Source organism: Chelonoidis abingdonii, chromosome 5 (genome assembly GCF_003597395.2).
Source record: "Chelonoidis abingdonii isolate Lonesome George chromosome 5, CheloAbing_2.0, whole genome shotgun sequence".
Lineage (NCBI taxonomy): Eukaryota > Metazoa > Chordata > Testudines > Testudinidae > Chelonoidis > Chelonoidis abingdonii.
Genome location: NC_133773.1, coordinates 138,476,667 through 138,493,863, shown reverse-complemented (window position 1 = coordinate 138,493,863; position 17,197 = coordinate 138,476,667). Strand labels below are relative to the sequence as shown.

At 45.0% G+C, this 17,197-nt stretch overlaps 1 protein-coding gene across 1 annotated transcript in view; it reads left to right on the top strand.

Annotated features, from left to right (window-relative positions):
• SMOX (spermine oxidase) overlaps window positions 1–17,197 on the top strand; it is a 44,831-nt gene that overhangs the window by 2,120 nt on the left and 25,514 nt on the right. Inside the window, exon 2 of the mRNA XM_032766177.2 lies at window positions 10,585–10,811. Within this exon, the coding sequence (XP_032622068.1) occupies window positions 10,585–10,811 (227 nt within the window). The remainder of the gene's footprint in view (window positions 1–10,584; window positions 10,812–17,197) is intronic.

The following is a 17,197-nucleotide window of genomic DNA, read 5'->3' as shown; positions in this document are numbered from 1 at the left end:
GTTAAGTCCATTAATGGCTATTAGCCAGAATGGGTAAGGAATGGTGTCCCTAGCCTCTGTTTGTCAGAGGGTGGAGATGGATGGCAAGAGAGCAATCACTTGATCATTGCCTGTTAGGTCCCCTCCCTCTGGGACACCTGGCATTGGCCACTGTCGGTAGACAGGATACTGGGCTAGGTAGACATTTGATCTGACCCAGTGCGGCCATTCTTATGTTCTCTGTTTGAGCTAGCACGCTAAAAATAGCAGTGTGGACATTGCAGCATGAGCTAGTCACCTGAGTGCAAGGCCACCTGACCCCCTGGCTCGGCACTCAGATGGTTAGCCTAGGCTGCTGCCCAGGCCACACCATCCATGCTGCTACTTTTAGCGTGCTAGCTGGAGTAGAGCTAGTGCATGTCTGTCTACCTGGGCTGGGGTGAGATGAGATTAGAATTAGTATTCCTATCCCGTTAGCTAATACATGGTAAGTAATGTGAAGTAAATGCCTAGTGAAGACAAGGCAGTTTGTAGCATTAACATTACTCCTGGGGGAGTTCTGTGCCTCTGTACATGCACAGAATGTATGTCCCCTGCAGATTTCTTTGCTTCCCTGCAGAAAAATGACTTTCTGACAGGGAAGCAAAGGGTAGCCACAAGAGTGGTCATGCGATCCTCCCCAGCAGTATGTTTCGGGTGCCCAGGGCAGCCGGCAGAGAGGTAAATCACTGTGTGGTAGGGGGTGGGACTGGGGAAGACCCAGCTCCCTACCTTGCTCTGAGCTCAGCAGCTAGTCCTGGCTCATCTGGGGAGGACGGGACTTGCTTTTCCCTTGCACAGCATCTGGGGCAGGGGCAGACCCACCCCCAGATTTCTCTCCCAGCTGCAGGAAGCTTTGCAAACTTCCCCTGCTTCCTGCACCCATCGCTCTTCAGCTGCAGTGAGAGGGATCCCTGTACAGAGAGCTGCTCCCCCATCCACCTAACCCCCATGTATCCAAACCCCTCATACCTAGACCCTCCTGTCGATCCACACCCCCACATTCAGAACCCCCTGATAAGCCCTACTCGCCCTGCACCTGGACCACCCCAATGAGCTACCGCACTGGGATCCCCACCCCACTGAGCCCCACCCCCCAACACTTGGATCCCCCACTGAGTCCCCCACCCCCTCGCCTAGCTCTATCCCCTCCACACACAGACCCCCCACTGAGCCCCAACCACCTTCACCTGGACCCCCCTGCAGAGTCCCATTACAACTGCACCCAGAACCCCCCAACAAGCCCCTGTGCATCCAGATCCCCCCACATTCAGATCCCCCCACTGAGCCGCCTGCACCCAGATTACCCCACACAGAACCCTCTCAACCCACACCTGGATCCCCCCACACTAAACCCCTCCATACTTGCATCCTGCCTTCCCACACCTGGTGCAACTGGCATAGAGGGGGGCGTGTTTCTAGGGCAGGCCCAATCCTTGTGCTGTGTCAGGATCGGGTGCAGCCTCACTGCTGAGTCCATTTCCCAGGGGTGGGGGTGCTGCAAGGTGATCTCCCACCTTCGTGCAGCCAGTGGCCTGTGTTCCCCAATGCCGGGCTGGAGCCTCCACATTTATTTGACAAATAAAATTTGCAGACTTTTAAAATCTTGTGTGCAGAATTTTTAATTTTTTGGCACAAAATGCCCTCAGGAGTATAACATGTATTCGTTGGTTGAGGTAAACCTTAGGCTCCAAATTGCCTGTCTCCACTAAGATTTTTCCTTGTGTTAGTTACCGTGTGTTAGCTAACATGAGGTAAGAACACCCTCTTCTTCCTAGAGAAGGCAAGATCACAGAGTAATACAGTGAACAGGGAAGGCAAAATTAGGCCCTATATTAGTATTATACAAAAAATTCCACAGGGAAAATATTGATCCCTTAATATTCAAACCTTTAACACTTCCCTCCACTCACACGCGTGATCAAGGATATTTTGGACACAGCCTATGGGAGTAAATGACACATTTCCCATTCTCTGTGCCAAGTCTCGCCAGCGTTTGAAATGCCCTATTCAGACTCCAAAGTTTAGATTTGTCAAATAGCCTTTTCATTCATTTCCCTTCTGAAAGGTCACAGGCACTCATGTTTATTTACTGTGGTGAGTTATAGAGTAAAATGCAGTAAGTGACGTAAGGCCAGGCTAAATAAAGTGAAAGAAGAGCAGCTAGAGGCCCAAGTTAATGAATGCAGAGAACATGGTCAAAAATTAAACTAGTTAGTTTGCCTTAGGGAGGTGATTCCATAAGACTGACGAGGTTCATTTACCTACTGGTGGCACAGGATGTACCTTCTTATCTAATGTAGATGCCCCTGTGAGTATCCCCTTTGCTTCTGTACAAGAGCAAGGCTGGCAGATTCTGGCTCATGGCCTTTCATCTTCAGATTTCCAGTCTCTTTGAAAACATTCCTCACGGTTTAAATATCCAAAGCCACATCCTTAGCTGGTATAAACTGGTTTAGGTTTGACTTCATTGGAGTCATGCCTGTGTGTACTAGCTGGTGATCAGGCCCACTGAATCTGAGGACATATTGTTCCTGATGGAGGGTTCTTGGCTGTTGAATTCTTTGTTACTGGTGATCTGGAGAAGCCCAAGTTTTCCTCCTGTTAGGCCAGGTTGCAAGGCCTTTATACGCAGCCCCTCCTCCTCAGTGACAAAGCTAAGGGGTTGTCTAGTGATCTCTTCCTTGGGGGTATGTCTTCACTGCAGAGGTAACTTAGGGTTTTACTTTACTGTTGCCCCAACCCCCCTTGTGTCCACACACAAAACCCTCTCATCCGAGGTTGGTAGTGCTTTAAACCTGGGCTAGCTGGCCTGACTGGAGGTGTAGGCTTGAACTTGAGTACCACTTTCACTTGAGCAGGTAGTCCACTTGACAATAAGGATGCAAGCTAAACCAATTGCTGATAGTCCTCCAGTGCCTTCCCACAATTCTCCTAATGTTCTCTGAAGGACAGACACGTTTTTCCACAAGTCCACTGGGAAATAGTCAGAGCAGCTCAGCTTCCTGCAGCACAAAGAGATGCCCCTTGAAGTCCTAGTGACACACACAGGGGAGCATAGCACCAGTTAAGACACAGGCTTTGCAGTATGTTTGCTCACACCTAGGTGAGGTTAAGCTGTGTGCATAGATCTGGGTGCTGATTACCTGAGTTATCTGCAGTGCAGACATACCCTTGAAGATAGTTACTTAAGGCCTAAATTCAGATACACTTACTTAGTTTCTACAGTTCCAATGAGACCACTCATAGAGTTAGTTGCAACTCAACATAGACAAGTTTTTCAGAATTCCACTCAGGGCAATAACAAAGAGGAGATGGAGTGTTCTGCTTTATATATATACACACAGTGATAGACCCAGGCCAGTTGGGTACACCAAAGCAGTCGAAGTCAGATATACTGGCCACTGGATTAGCAGTTTTCTGCTCCCTGACTGACCAGAGCAGGGGCTGCTCCAGACTAATGAGAACACCTGACTCTAATTAACCTGTAAAGAGTCAGGTGAGGCCATTAAGTTAATGTGACCACCTGACTCTAATTAAGGCCCTTTTGATACTATAAAAGGGCTCACTCCAGTCAGGCTGGCGGGTGGGGGTGAGCCAGAGGAGAGGAAGTGTGGCTGAAAGGCTGGTTAATGAAGACACCCTCAAGCCATTGGTAAGTGAGCCCTAAGGTAAGGGTGAGGAAGGGAGAAGCAGGAGAGCTGTGGGGAAGTGGCCCAGGGAAATGTAGCAACTCTGGCAGTGAAAGGTCATGTGCCAACAGCTGCTACCATTAGGGTCCCTGGGCCGAAACCCAGAGTAGAGGGCGAGCCCAGGTTCCCCCCAACTTACTACTACAGGAACATCTCCTGGGAAGGGAAGACAGGCTCCTGTCAGGACAGGAGGCTAAACTGTTCTGTAATAAGCCCCAGGGACAACAGAGACTGTGGGAGTTCTCTCATCCTTGCTGGCCGATGATGAAAAGGGCTCAGTAGACAGTAACCCTGGCCCTAGAGAGAGAAGGGCTACGTGGAGGGTCGTAGTGAACCACTGAGGCTAGCATAAACCGCCTAAAGCACAGGACCCACAGGGACAAGGTTGGAGCTCTGCCACTATATATATGGTTTGTTCCAGTAGCCCACTTATCGTCAGATTGTCCTGGTTCCTCAACATCTGGCACGGACCTTGTTAATCCGGGCGACGTCCAAGCCGGCATGACTCTTCTAGTTCGTGTCACTCTCATATTTGAGGTAGGCAGGTGAAGCGTTAGGGGGTCTTTTGCCCAAGGACCCCTACTGGAAAGTTGGGTACCAACCAGGAATTTGAACCCGGTCTCTCGTATCAAAGGGCGCGCTCTAACCACTACGCTATCCAGTTGTCCATTCATGGACCAGACAAGAGACAAGAGAACCTGGAATTGATGGAATGCTACTACAAACAGAAACGTATGAAGGACTATGGATGGACAAAGACCTACATCCACACTTACTGAGAAACAGCTAATTACCCAACGCTCTCAACATAGTAAGAGAAGCTGCTCTCACAGTTTGAGATAGACCAACTCCACATAATCCCAGACTCAAGAAGACCTGAAGAACAAGTGGATGTGCAGCCCACACCTGAAGCTGAAACTTCACTGCCACCCCTCCATTGCAGAGCACAGCAGCTGATATGAGGCATAAGATCATGGGAAACTAGCTACAGTCAATCCTCGAGACCGATTACCAGGCTCAGTGGAGAAGTACCATCAGATAGTATGTTAGCAATGCCAATAGAGCCCTCATGACAATCCCTACTGCACCATAACTCAAACCAATGAACTGGTATACGCTACAGCCTCTGTAATCCTGGAGATGCTTGGCTACACGATCAAGAGAACAACAGTATGTACTCACCCTGGAAATGAGGTTGAGGATAAGATCAAGGCGACTCAGAGAGAAGTTAGTCAGCTGGTGGAACTACAGAAGGGTGTAGAGATTAAGGATAAGACTCGGCTACTGAAAAATACAAGGACTGCTCCCTCTGAGCCCTAGAAGACTGCTAAACAAAGGCTCACAGCACTAGCTACCAGGCTAAGGAGATACACTAGAGAAGCAGAAGACTAAAAAAAGTAATGCCCTGTTCTCCAAAGCAACCATCCAAGGTGTACTCCCAGCTGCAGTGCAACAACACAATAACAGCAGAGCACCAGCAGCAAAACTGAACAGTACTGGAAGAACATATGGGAGAAAGAGAGACTCATAACACCATTGCAAAGTGGCTGCAGGACCTGAGAATGGAGCACAGCAATCTCCCAGAACAGAAACCAGTCACCATCACAGTAGAAGACATCCAGCAGCGGGTCAAGAACATGAAGAGCTGGACAGCACCTGGACCAGACATGATCCACACCTACTGGCTAAAGAACTAACAGCAGTGCATGAACGCCTAGCAGCACAGATGAACCAGCTGCTAGCAGCAGGTCCCACCCAACTGGCTAACACAAGGAAGGACAGTGCTGATCATGAAAGACCCCTGCAAGGGGACAGAACCGTCCAACTACCGGCCAATAAACCTGCCTCCCCACAACATGGAAAGTCCTATCAGGCATCATAGCTGCCAAGCTACAGGACCACATGGGCCAGTACATGAGCACAGCTCAGAAGGGCATTGGGAACAACACAGAGGCTCAAAACACCAGTTGCTCATAGATAGAGCAGTCGCCCAAGACTCAAGATCTAGACAGACAATCTGAGAACAGCCTGGATTGACTACAGGAAAGCCTATGACTCAATGCCCACACGTGGATCTGTGAATGTCTGGCGCTATAAAGTCAACAGGACACTAAGGACCTTCCTCAAGAACTCAATGGGACTAGGGAGACAACACTAGAAGTCAACTCAAGGCAGCTTGCCACAAGTGGCCATCAGTGTGGCATATACCAAGGTGATGCACTGTCCCCGCTGCTGTTCTGCATGGCTTAAACCCCCTCAGCCAGATAATCACAAGGACTGGATACGGGTACAGGTTCAGGAGTGAACTACATCAGCCACCTTCTACATGGATGACATCAAGCTGTATGCTAAGAAGTGAACGAGACATTGACTCGCTAATCCACCTGACGCGGATCTACAGTGAGGATATCGGATGTCATTCGGACTGGAGAAGTGGGCCGGATGGTAGTGAAGAGAGGGAAGGTAGTCAAGACTGATGGGTGGAACTACCAGCGCCACATAGCAGACATACAGACCAGCTACAAGTACCTTGGCGCCCACAGTCACATGGAAACCATGATGAGGAGGCAAGGAAGACAGCAACATCCAAGTTCACCAAAGATAAGACAGTCTTTGAAGACCAGCTCAGTGGGAAGAACAAGATCCGTGCATCAACGGATACGCCCTGCCAGTCATCAGATACCCTGCCGGTATAGTGAGCTGGCCAAAGAGACATGGAGGCTGCCGATGTGAAAACCGGAACTCCTGCACAATGAACGGAGGTTTCCACCCCAAGTCCAACACCCAGAGACTGTATACCAGCCGGAAAGAAGGCGGGCGGGGCTTGGTGAGCGTCAAGGCCACTGTCCTGGATGAAACCCGGAACATCCAGGAGTACATCAGTAAGATGGCCCCAAAGATGAGCTGCTGAGAGAATGCCTGAGGCAGCAGCAGACATGGGAGGAAGACCAAGCAGAAGAAGTGCCATGGCAGACAAGACTCTGCATGGATGTACCATCGACAGATAGCTGAGGTAGCTGACATGGGAAATCCTACCAGTGGCTGGAAAGGGCTGGACTAAAAGACAGCACTGAGGCACTGATCATAGCAGCACAGGAACAGACACTGAGCACCAGATCCATTGAAGCAGGGGTCTACCACACTAGAGAGGACCCAAGGTGCAGACTGTGCAGAGAGGCCTCAGAGACAGTCCAACACATAGTGGCAGGATGTAATATGCAGGCAGGAACAGCGTACACTGAACGGCAACCAAGTGGCTGGCATTGTGTCAGGAACATCTGCACAGCGTATGGCTAGACCCTCCCAGACCAGATGGGAGATTCCACAGAAGGTTGTGGAGAATAGCAGGGCTAAGATTCTGTGGGACTCCAGATCCAGACGGACAGGCAGGTACTGGCCAATCAACCAGACATTGTGGTAATAGAACAAGGACCAGAAGACAGCGGTGGTGATAGATATAGCAGTGCCAAGTGACAGCAACATCAGGAAGAAGGAATATGAGAAGCTGGAGAAGTACCAGGGCTGAAAGAGGAACTAGAGAGAATGTGGAAAGTGAAGGCCAAGTGGTCCCAGTGTGGGTAGGAGCACTCGGGCTGTGACTCCTAAGCTGGGTGAGTGGCTCCAACAGATCCCAGGAACAACATCAGAGCTGTCTGTCCAGAAGAGTGCAGTGCTAGGAACAGCTAAGATACTTGGCAGAACCCTCAAACTCCCAGGCCTCTGGTAGAGGACCCGAGGTTGAGGAAGACACATACCACCCATAGGGGTGAGAGGAGAATTTTTTTTTTTTTTTATGGCTTCTGCATTGGTCTGATATATGTATTGCAACAATCATCATAATATCCAGGTGCTACATCACAGTGATGCATGAGAAATACATATTATAGCTAAATAACTATGTTAATGGGACTAGCAGACCCATTTTATGAGGACTGTATCCTGCTATCTTATTAAGAGCTTGTTTACACTTACGGGGGGATCGTCGCACAGCCATCGATGCATTGGTGGTAGATTTAGCGGGTCTAGTGAAGACCCGCTAAATTGACTGCAGATCGCTCCCATCAACGCCTGTACTCCACCAGATCGAGGGGAATTGATGGGAGACCATAGTGTGGACCCCGCAGTAAGTAGACATAAGCGATGGCGACTTGAATTACGCTATTTACATAACTCAAATTGTGTAGCTTAAATTGACTTTATCCTGTAGTGTAGACAAGGTCTTATTCAAATGAGATTGGTATTGGAACTACTTGATTTTTCAAGCCCTGAAGGGCCCTGGAACTAAATGGAGTATCTGTGTAAAAGAATGTGATTAACTTCACACCTTTAAAGAATTTATTATGCCACTTACTCCAGGAAATAACTGGCTTATCTGCTTTGAGTAATGTTGGTTAATGGGTTTCTAAATATACAGGTGAGCTAGCCTATTTTTAGTTTCCCTGTACAGTATTTAATTACATTCCTCACAATGACTCCTACAGAACACAGGAGAAAATGTCTTTTCCTTTTTTGTTTGTGCCGTGACAGTAAAGTAAATGCTATTGGGCAGAAATGAAGAATACGCTAGTATTTTGTGTTACTTTAAAAAATGCTGATAATTGAAAGAAAAAGAGCCAGATTCTATTTGGATGTCAGTATTAATGCCAATTCACACTAGTGTAACGGCAACCACAAACCGACCTACATGTTTTAAATACTATTCCTGCTAATAATCTTGTATGCTATGGATTGTATGAAGATCCCAGGTAATAAGATCACTGTCACTTTAAACCTGAAATATTTATGAGCACTATACTGTTGATTGCTGGACTGAATCATTTCCACCAGACTACATGATCTATGGGTATGTTCAGAAGTTGCAATGCCTTAAATATTAACACATTTAGGCCCCAATTTTGCATAGATATGAGCACATGCTTTATGTGCCCATGTAAGTCTTTGCACATTCAGGGCCTTGACGGATAACTTCCACTGGCACTTTATTTCCTTTTGAAATTGTTCTTGGCTTGGAAACCCAAATGTCTTGGGATTTGCTTTGAAATAGTGACTCATTTGTACAACTTGATAGCATCACTTCTAACAGTGAACCCACTGTAAATGTTAATATACTTGGAATGGCATTGTGATTGTATTTACATGTTAAGCACTATGTGATGGTGTAATCCAGTGGTTCTCATACTGTGGGTCGGGACCCCAAAGTGGGTCGCGACCCCATTTTAATGGGGTTCCAGGGCTGGCATTAGGCTTGCTGGGACCCAGTGCCGAAGCTGAAACCCTAGCCCCACTGCCTGGTGCCGGGGCTGAAGACCGAAGGCTTCAGCCCTGGGTGGTGGGGTTCAGGTTGCAGGCCCCTTGCGTGGGGCTGAAGCCCTTGGCCTGCAGCTTTGGGTCCCCCTACTGCTAATTCCTAATAAAATATCCACATAAACTACAGGACATGCTGCATTGCATGGGGTTGATTCCATGATAAGAAAGAAACAGTGTTGGGTCAAATTTTGTCCAAACTTCTGGTTTTGTACAAATGAGCTTTTATAAAACCTAACTGTAATAAGAAATAGTCCCATAAGTTAAGATAAAATCTGCTAGAAACAGTGTTTCTTTTTAACCTAATAAACGTGCCCTTGTATTATTTGCTTAAACTTTGCAGAATTGGGCTAATACGTGAGAGTCTGAGGGCAAAACTGATTAGACTTAGACTAAAGAGAACCATGTAACTGACTAATCAGTTTGCATTGTCCAAACCGAGAAATGCAAAAAGCAAACAAACAGCATAGGTAGTGAAAAATAAATGCTATTTCTTAATGTGACAGTGCATCTTTTTAAAGAAATCTTTCAAAGGCACAAATAATAAAATATGATCTATTTCCACCTTCTGGAAATGCAGGTAGCTTGAGTCCTTCTGGTAAACAACACACATGTATAATTGCAGAAGAAGCCTTTCCTCCATGCTAAAGTAAGCAGCCTCAGGCTGCCATTACAGGACAGTCTCAGTCTTTCCTGCATTCCTCTGCTTTAGTGGAACAGATGCCTTTTTGCCGTGTACTTGAATAACAATCTCCTTCCCTCCCCTTCCCTCAGACTAAATTTGATGTTTGAAGGCTTTGGGTGGCCTACTGATGCTCTTATTCTTTCCCTACTACTTCTTCAATATTTATGTAAGTATTCATTTATATTCTGTTTGCAGTAGTACAATACAGAGAGCCAACCCCTCTTTTCCTCCTCTAACCTCTCTCACTTTTTGAGCAAAAGAGATCAATACACCCTCTGGTGCACTAAATTCTAATGATGTTTGTAGGGTAGACACCATTGCGTTCTGCTGTTACACTGCTCAGCATCTGATACCGGGATATAGAAAATACTCACATAGCTCTTTTGAAGGTATAAAGCACTGTGCAGATGTCCTTCCCGCATCCTTGTGGTAGGTAAATGAATAGTATCCCTATTTTATAGGTGGGAAGGATGAAGTAGAGAAGCTAAGTGGCACCTGTTGAGCTAGTAACGATCCTGGATTAGGACCTAGAGTCAGGGATTCTGCTTTGTTCTTGAACTATTAGATACCATTGCTGCTGCATACCTTGGAATCTCTTTAGGGAACACCTCTCTTGTGACTGATCCCCTTTTGTAGCACTGTATGACACTGTTGTTCTGTAGAGACCTACGATGAACAAACATTAGTATGACACTTAAACTTGTCCTTCAGTGAAAGCAGTTCTTCAGTGCTTCAGTGTTGTTTGTTTGGTAACGTGGCATCATTGGGCATATGTCCTGTTTGTGCTCTATTTACTGCTCTTCATTTGTAGACTGGGATGTGACATACAACATCTCTTTTTAAATGAGTTCATCGTACAGGTCTAATTGGATTGTTCCCCCCTAGAGAACGCCACTTTTGAACTGGGAGCTACGTGGATCCATGGTTCAAATGGAAACCCAGTCTATCATCTAGCAGAAGACAATGGCTTACTTGAAGAGACTACTGATGGTGAGAGAAGCGTTGGCCGTATCAGTCTTTACTCCAAGAATGGGGTGGCTTATCACCTTACCAACAATGGGCAGAGGATTCCGAAAGATGTGGTTGAAGAATTCAGTGATTTATACAACGAGGTTGGTATTTAGCAGCTCCCTCCGGTTGCACATTGGTCTGAAAACCCACTAGACACTTGTCAGTGCTGAGACAGTAGAAAAACTTTTAATGCCTTCAGTTTTTCTACTTAATATAAGTTTTGGATTTTTTTTAAAAACCAATATGGTGCCATCTACTTAATTCAGTCACTGGTTAATGTGATCAGAGCTCCTAGAATCAAATCACACTGAAGGACAATACCCCTTCTGTCCTGTTTTATGATCAATTCTCATCACTTCCAGCAAATATTGTGGGATAATTTAATCAATAGCTGTAGACTTGCCATTTAGCTAATAATAAGGAAAGGGCCCAAACGAGGCAGAGCGTAATGATTTAGAAAGATCCAACTAAAAGATGTGGCAGTGAGACGTTATTGACATTATAAGTACTACTCTGTGCTGTGTAAGTTATGACATTCATCCTAGTATGAATTACAAGCTCGATTGCATCACAAGTGCTGTGACAAATGCTACAAGGGTTAAATATCATTTCTGTCTTGGCCAGAGCTTTCATTTTTATGATTTGAAAGCTACCTGTAATGTTCATTCCGCTATCTTAAATGATTTTCTCCAAAGAGCTATGTAAAACAGTGCCTAAGCTCATGGTAGAGACTCTAGACCAACGAAAAATAGAAATGAAAGCACTAAAAAAATTAATAAATGGAAAATTGCAGAATAAAAGTGGAAATACAGGTTCAGTAATAAAACGTATCCTAAGCAAATACCCAAGGAAAAAATGATCTTTGGTTTCCTAGATAAGTAGAGTCAGTCTCACTTTGGTGTAAATGGGCACCATTCCACTTATTCTAGTGGAATGATGCCTGCTTCTACTCCGGGTGAATGTGATCCCTGATACTTACTTAATTGCTGAACAAATGTAAAATGACATTACTTTTGTACTTTTATAATACCAAGATTTAGGCTATATTTACAGTACCGTGGTACGTTGACCTACACTATGCAACTCCAGCTACATACCTTAGGTCCAGTTACCGCGGGGTCTACGCTGTGGGGGGCCAAGGGGAGAAAATCTCCCGTCGACTTACCTTACTCTTCTCTTTGGGGGTAGAGTACAGGGATTGATTGGAGAGCAATCTGCAATCGATTTGGCGGGTCTTTACTAGACCCGCTAAATCGACTGCCGGTGGATTGATCTCAGAACATCAATCCTTGCCATAGTGTAGACCTGCCCTTAGACTTGCCCTTAGACCAATGCTAAGACAGCTTGCCAGGTTTCACTCTAATTATTCTTCTGATTGGTTTCCTCTATTTCTAATTATATTTGGGTGAGGGGCGATTATAAAATTTCCCCAGTCAAAAGGCTCTCCGAGTGAGTGGGAGCGGGGAACCATCCTTGCCAAGTTGTAGCCCTTTGTAGAGCCCTCAAAGTTTGCAGCTGGATCTGAACTTCACCAACACTTGTTTGAGTAAATCTTTTTTATAATGTCACACCCCAGGGATCACCCAGACATTGTATAATATATATTTAAAAATATGTACATGGGTATTCAAATCCTTCACTAGAGGCCATTAAGGAAACAAAATAGTTATGGGATAAGAGCTAAAGTGCTATCATGGATCAAAGACAGAGTGGCAATGCTGATTTCCAACATAGAACGACATTTAGCATTGTGTTAATGAATACATGGCCTATGATTAATTGAGTTAATAGAGAGGATTGTGGGGAACATCCAAGGGCTCTAGTTAAGATAGGCAACTGGGCAACGCAGTGGCAGATGAAATCCCACTTGGACAAGTGCAGGGTGATGCACTTTGGCAGGAATACTTTGAGCTGCTTTTCCTTATTACTAGGTTCTAAAATTAACAGTCGCCCCTCAGAAAAAAGAACTGAGCGTCTCTATGATGAGCTCAGGGAAAACCTCAGTTCAGAGTGCAGCAGCGATCAAAAAAATGAATAAAATGTTGGGCCAGATCAAAAAAGAGAGAGAGAATAACACTGAAAATGCTGGAATGAATGACGTTATATAAGTAAACAGCATGCTATTGCTCTGAATACCGTTTTCAGTTCTGATCATCCATCTCAAAGATATAAAAATATATAAAGTGTTTCGCAAAGGGGAATGAAAATTACTAGAGGTCTAGAACAACCTGTTATGAGAAGCAAACAAAAAGAGGTGAGAATACAGTTTAGGGAGAAGACTAATACGAGTTTACAGAGGGATACAAAATGAATGGTGAAGAAAACTTAGTTTTGCGCTTGGAGTTGCCCTTTCTCATAATGCAATATAAGGGGTCTGCTAGTGAAACTAGAAAGCAACAAACTTCAAGCTGATCTTTTTTTTTATGCAATGCATAATTAGCTTGTTACTACCAGAAGATAACCTTGTGGCCAATAGCTAAGAGTCATAAAAGGATTTGACGTTTATATGGTAGTAAACACATCTGCTGTTACATGTGCTGGGATAAAAATGTATAAGGGATCTTACCACTCTTACTTTAAGACATAAACCAACCCTCAGTTGTCTGGGACTAAGAAGTAACTTTCCCCACACCTGTGTTGCATCATTATTGCCTATAGTGGGGGAGTTAACACTCATCTCTGAAACTGCTGGTACTGGCTGCTCACATGGATGCTGGATTAGGTGGATTATTGTACTGCTCGGCTATGGCAAGTCCTGTGTTTCTCTCCTCTCTCTCTACTTTTGGGAACAAAAATAAGAGAAGTTATTAGGATCTCTTGAAAACCCAAATTGCAAAAGAAACCAAATGTGCAATGTGCAAACACACTCACTGTTGGATGAAGTAAATAGGAAAGTGCGTAGTATGTGTGTGTGGCTTCAGGAACTTTACTCTTGCACAATGCACAGATGAGAATGTGTTTCTCTTTACACACAGACTGAGTTAGCATGTTGCATTACTTCTGGGGGCTTTTATATTTTTGGTTGTGTTGGTTCCTTACGGTTTTACTGCTCTAGATGATTTGCAGGTTCTAGTGCCATGTTTATAATTAAAGGGGAGGGGGAATGACAAGTGGGCATTCAGCCTGCTTCAGTTTTAATCTCTTCTTTATTAGTTGGTGGGATTGTATGTTGGGGCATTTTACAACATCCCTAAACCACTCTGAGTAACACAACACTAAATCAGTGGCAATAAGGCGAATCTGAAAACTGGATGCATGTGACATATTTAGCTTTCCCTCACAGTCATCTCCAGGGTCCTGACATACCTTTCCCTCACAGGGTGATCTCCAAGCCACTTTCTGAGCCCTGAGAGTCCCCTACTGTGATCAGGGTCCCAGGGGAGCTGCACTGAAATTGCTTAATCAGGGCAAACTGCAAAGAATGGGAAAGATGATTCCCAAAACTGGTGGTTATTCTAATACTTAGATTTACAAAGCCAGCAACAAGGCAGCTTCTACAACACTTTACTGGTTACCCAGAAGCCCAAAACATACTTCCCTTAAAACAATTCAGCCTTGGGCTCCCACCCAGACAGCCAAATCAAATATGATGAGGATTACTGAAAATCTTATTCAGCATATAAAAAGTTCTACCAATCCCAAAGGATGGACCCATCGCCCACCAGGTCAATGAATATTTCAGATCTTACCCAAATACACGCTTGCAGCCAATTCTTATTAACTAAACTAAGTTTTATTTTAAAAGAAAAGAGTATAAGTTAAAACAGGGGTTGGCAACCTTTTGGAAGGGGGGTGCCGAGTCTTCATTTATTCACTCTAATTTAAGGTTTCGCGTGCCAGTAATACATTTTAACGTTTTTAGAAGGTCTCTTTCAAAAGTCTATAATATATAGCTAAACTATTGTTGTATGTAAAGTAAATAAGGTTTTTAAAATGTTTAAGAAGCTTCATTTGAAATTAAATTAAAATGGGGGAGGGATAGCTCAGTGGTTTGAGCATTGGGCTACTAAACCCAGGGTTGTGAGTTCAATCCTTAAGGGGGCCACTGAGGGATCTGGGGCAAAAATCAGTACTTGGTCCTGCTAGTGAAGGCAGGGGGCTGGACTTGATGACCTTTCAAGGTCCCTTCCAGTTCTAAGAGATTGGTATATCTCCAATTATTATTTATGCAGAGCCCCCCAGACCAGTGGCCAGGACCCAGGCAGTGTGAGTGCCACTGAAAATCAGCTCGCATGCCGCCTTCAGCACCGCACCATAGGTTGCCTGCCCCTGAGTTAAAAGATTATTATACATACAGGTTTGAGTAGAGTTATTAGGTCAGTTTCATAATAGAGATGGTGAGATTTAGAGTTGCAAAAGGTTCTTTCAGAATAAGTTCCATAGGTTATAGCTCAATGTCCAATATCTGGGTGATCCTGACTGGAGCTGGGGACCTCAGTCTTGCAACTCAAACTTCCCCCGAGGAAGTTGAAGCAGATATGAGATAACAGGATCAGGGCCAAGAGTTCCTTTTATAATCCTCTTGCAGCCTCTTGACAGCAGGTGACTAATAAGTGAAGCATTGTGGCTTTGAAGTAGAACTCCTATTTCCTCAGCATCACTGATAATTAGCTACATGGATCTAGGGTGACCAGACGTCCCGATATCGAGCAGTTTGTCCCGCACCCTCACTGAAGTACGGTCAGGATGCCATTTGTTCCGATATTTTGTTTCAGGCTCCTTTTTTTTTTTTTTTTTTTTTATTCCCCTTGTTGTTTAGGCAGCGGCGACTGGCAGAGGGAGTGCCTTTTCAATTGTTACACTCACCCGGCACGTCCGGGTCTTCAGCGGCATTTCGGCAGGGGGTACTTCCTTCTTTGGCGGCAAGGTTTATTACTGGCTGCTGAAATGCTGCCGAAGACCGTCAACGACTGAATGACCCTCTGCTGAAGTGCCGCCGAAGACTCAGACAGGTGAGTGTAACTATTGAAAAGATGCTCCCCCTGCGGTGGTCCCGATATTTTGGAATTCTCATCTAGTCACCCACATGGATCAGCATAAGGCAACTGCCCATCTCCCACCATTTACAAGTAGTTTATTACATACTTCAAAGAGAAACAAAGACAATGATATTACCACATTCACAGTTGATCTAAATGTTAATATTCCCTTTTGATCTTTAAATCAATGAAACATAGTGTGAGACAGGAGCCGTCTGGCTACACTGTTAACATCTAACAAGATATAGGTAAACACAGACTAGTACAATCACTATCTTTTCCCAGTTCTTTAACAATACAAGTCTACATTTCAAAGCTCTCCTCTATCTAATATGGCTTTGCTACCTATTTATAAGGAATATCCTTAATTACCATTTATATACTTTCCTAATATGTTTTTAAAGGTAGAATTTGGGTCATTTAGCCTTCAAGTTGCATAACCCTTTCTGGCTCAGTATCACACCCACTTTTAGCCCTTTTAATTTCATTAGTTTCCCAGGATGTGGTCTTCATTGCTGGAAAAGGTGTGTTTTACATTGATGTAAAATTCTGGAAGAGACAAGGCACAGGTGGTTTCCACTTTGATGGAGCTAGGTGAGTAAACCCTGGGTGAGGGGGTGGTATAGTGTTGTCCTTGATTAGCTACTTCAAGGTAAAAACAACAGGGCCTTGTCTCTGTAGGATTTTATATGATTAACAATAATAATGTAAGTAGTATAGTGCCTAAGAGCCCTATCTTCAGTTTAAAAACACGCCTACCTTGTGCAGTGAAAACATAGCACAATCGGCCCCACCTCAATGACCCTTTTTCTGGTTACTGTGTTTAATGGTCTCAGCGTCAGTCAGCATTCCCCTGTGTGGTGGATGTTAGTGGGTTTAGGAGGTAGCTGGAGAATGATTAAGTTTTCTTCCCCTGAGGCTCCCACCCTCTGCTGGGCTTTATGCCAGCTCAGGACTAAGCTGTGGTCCCTTGCATCATAGTCTATCATGCTTCCATTTGCCTGGCCCACTAGATACCGAGGGCCTGGTTTGTACTGGGGTTGCACTAGCGTCAGACTGGCATGAGACAGTGGTATAAATCAAGCCCTTCATTTTAAAACCAAGATAGAAAGAGTGCTTGAGATGAGTTCCAACAAAATCCTTAGGAAACTGCACAGATTGAGATGTGCCATCCTGGCCTTCCTAATTCAACACTGAATAACTTTTAAAATTCGCTCCTCAACATCTGGCTTCCTGGACAGACTTCTTTCCCTGTCGTATGCAGCCAGGGTTGCGATGAGTGGAGATGCTGATGCAAGGCCCTGGAACACCATAGAATCATAGAATATCAGGGTTGGAAGGGACCTCAGCAGGTCATCTAGTCCAACCTCCTGCTCAAAGCAGGACCAATCCCCAACTAAATCATCCCAGCCAGGGCTTTGTCAAGCCTGACCTTAAAAACCTCTAAGGAAGGAGATTCCACCACCTCCCTAGATAACCCATTCCAGTGCTTCACCACTCTCCTAGTG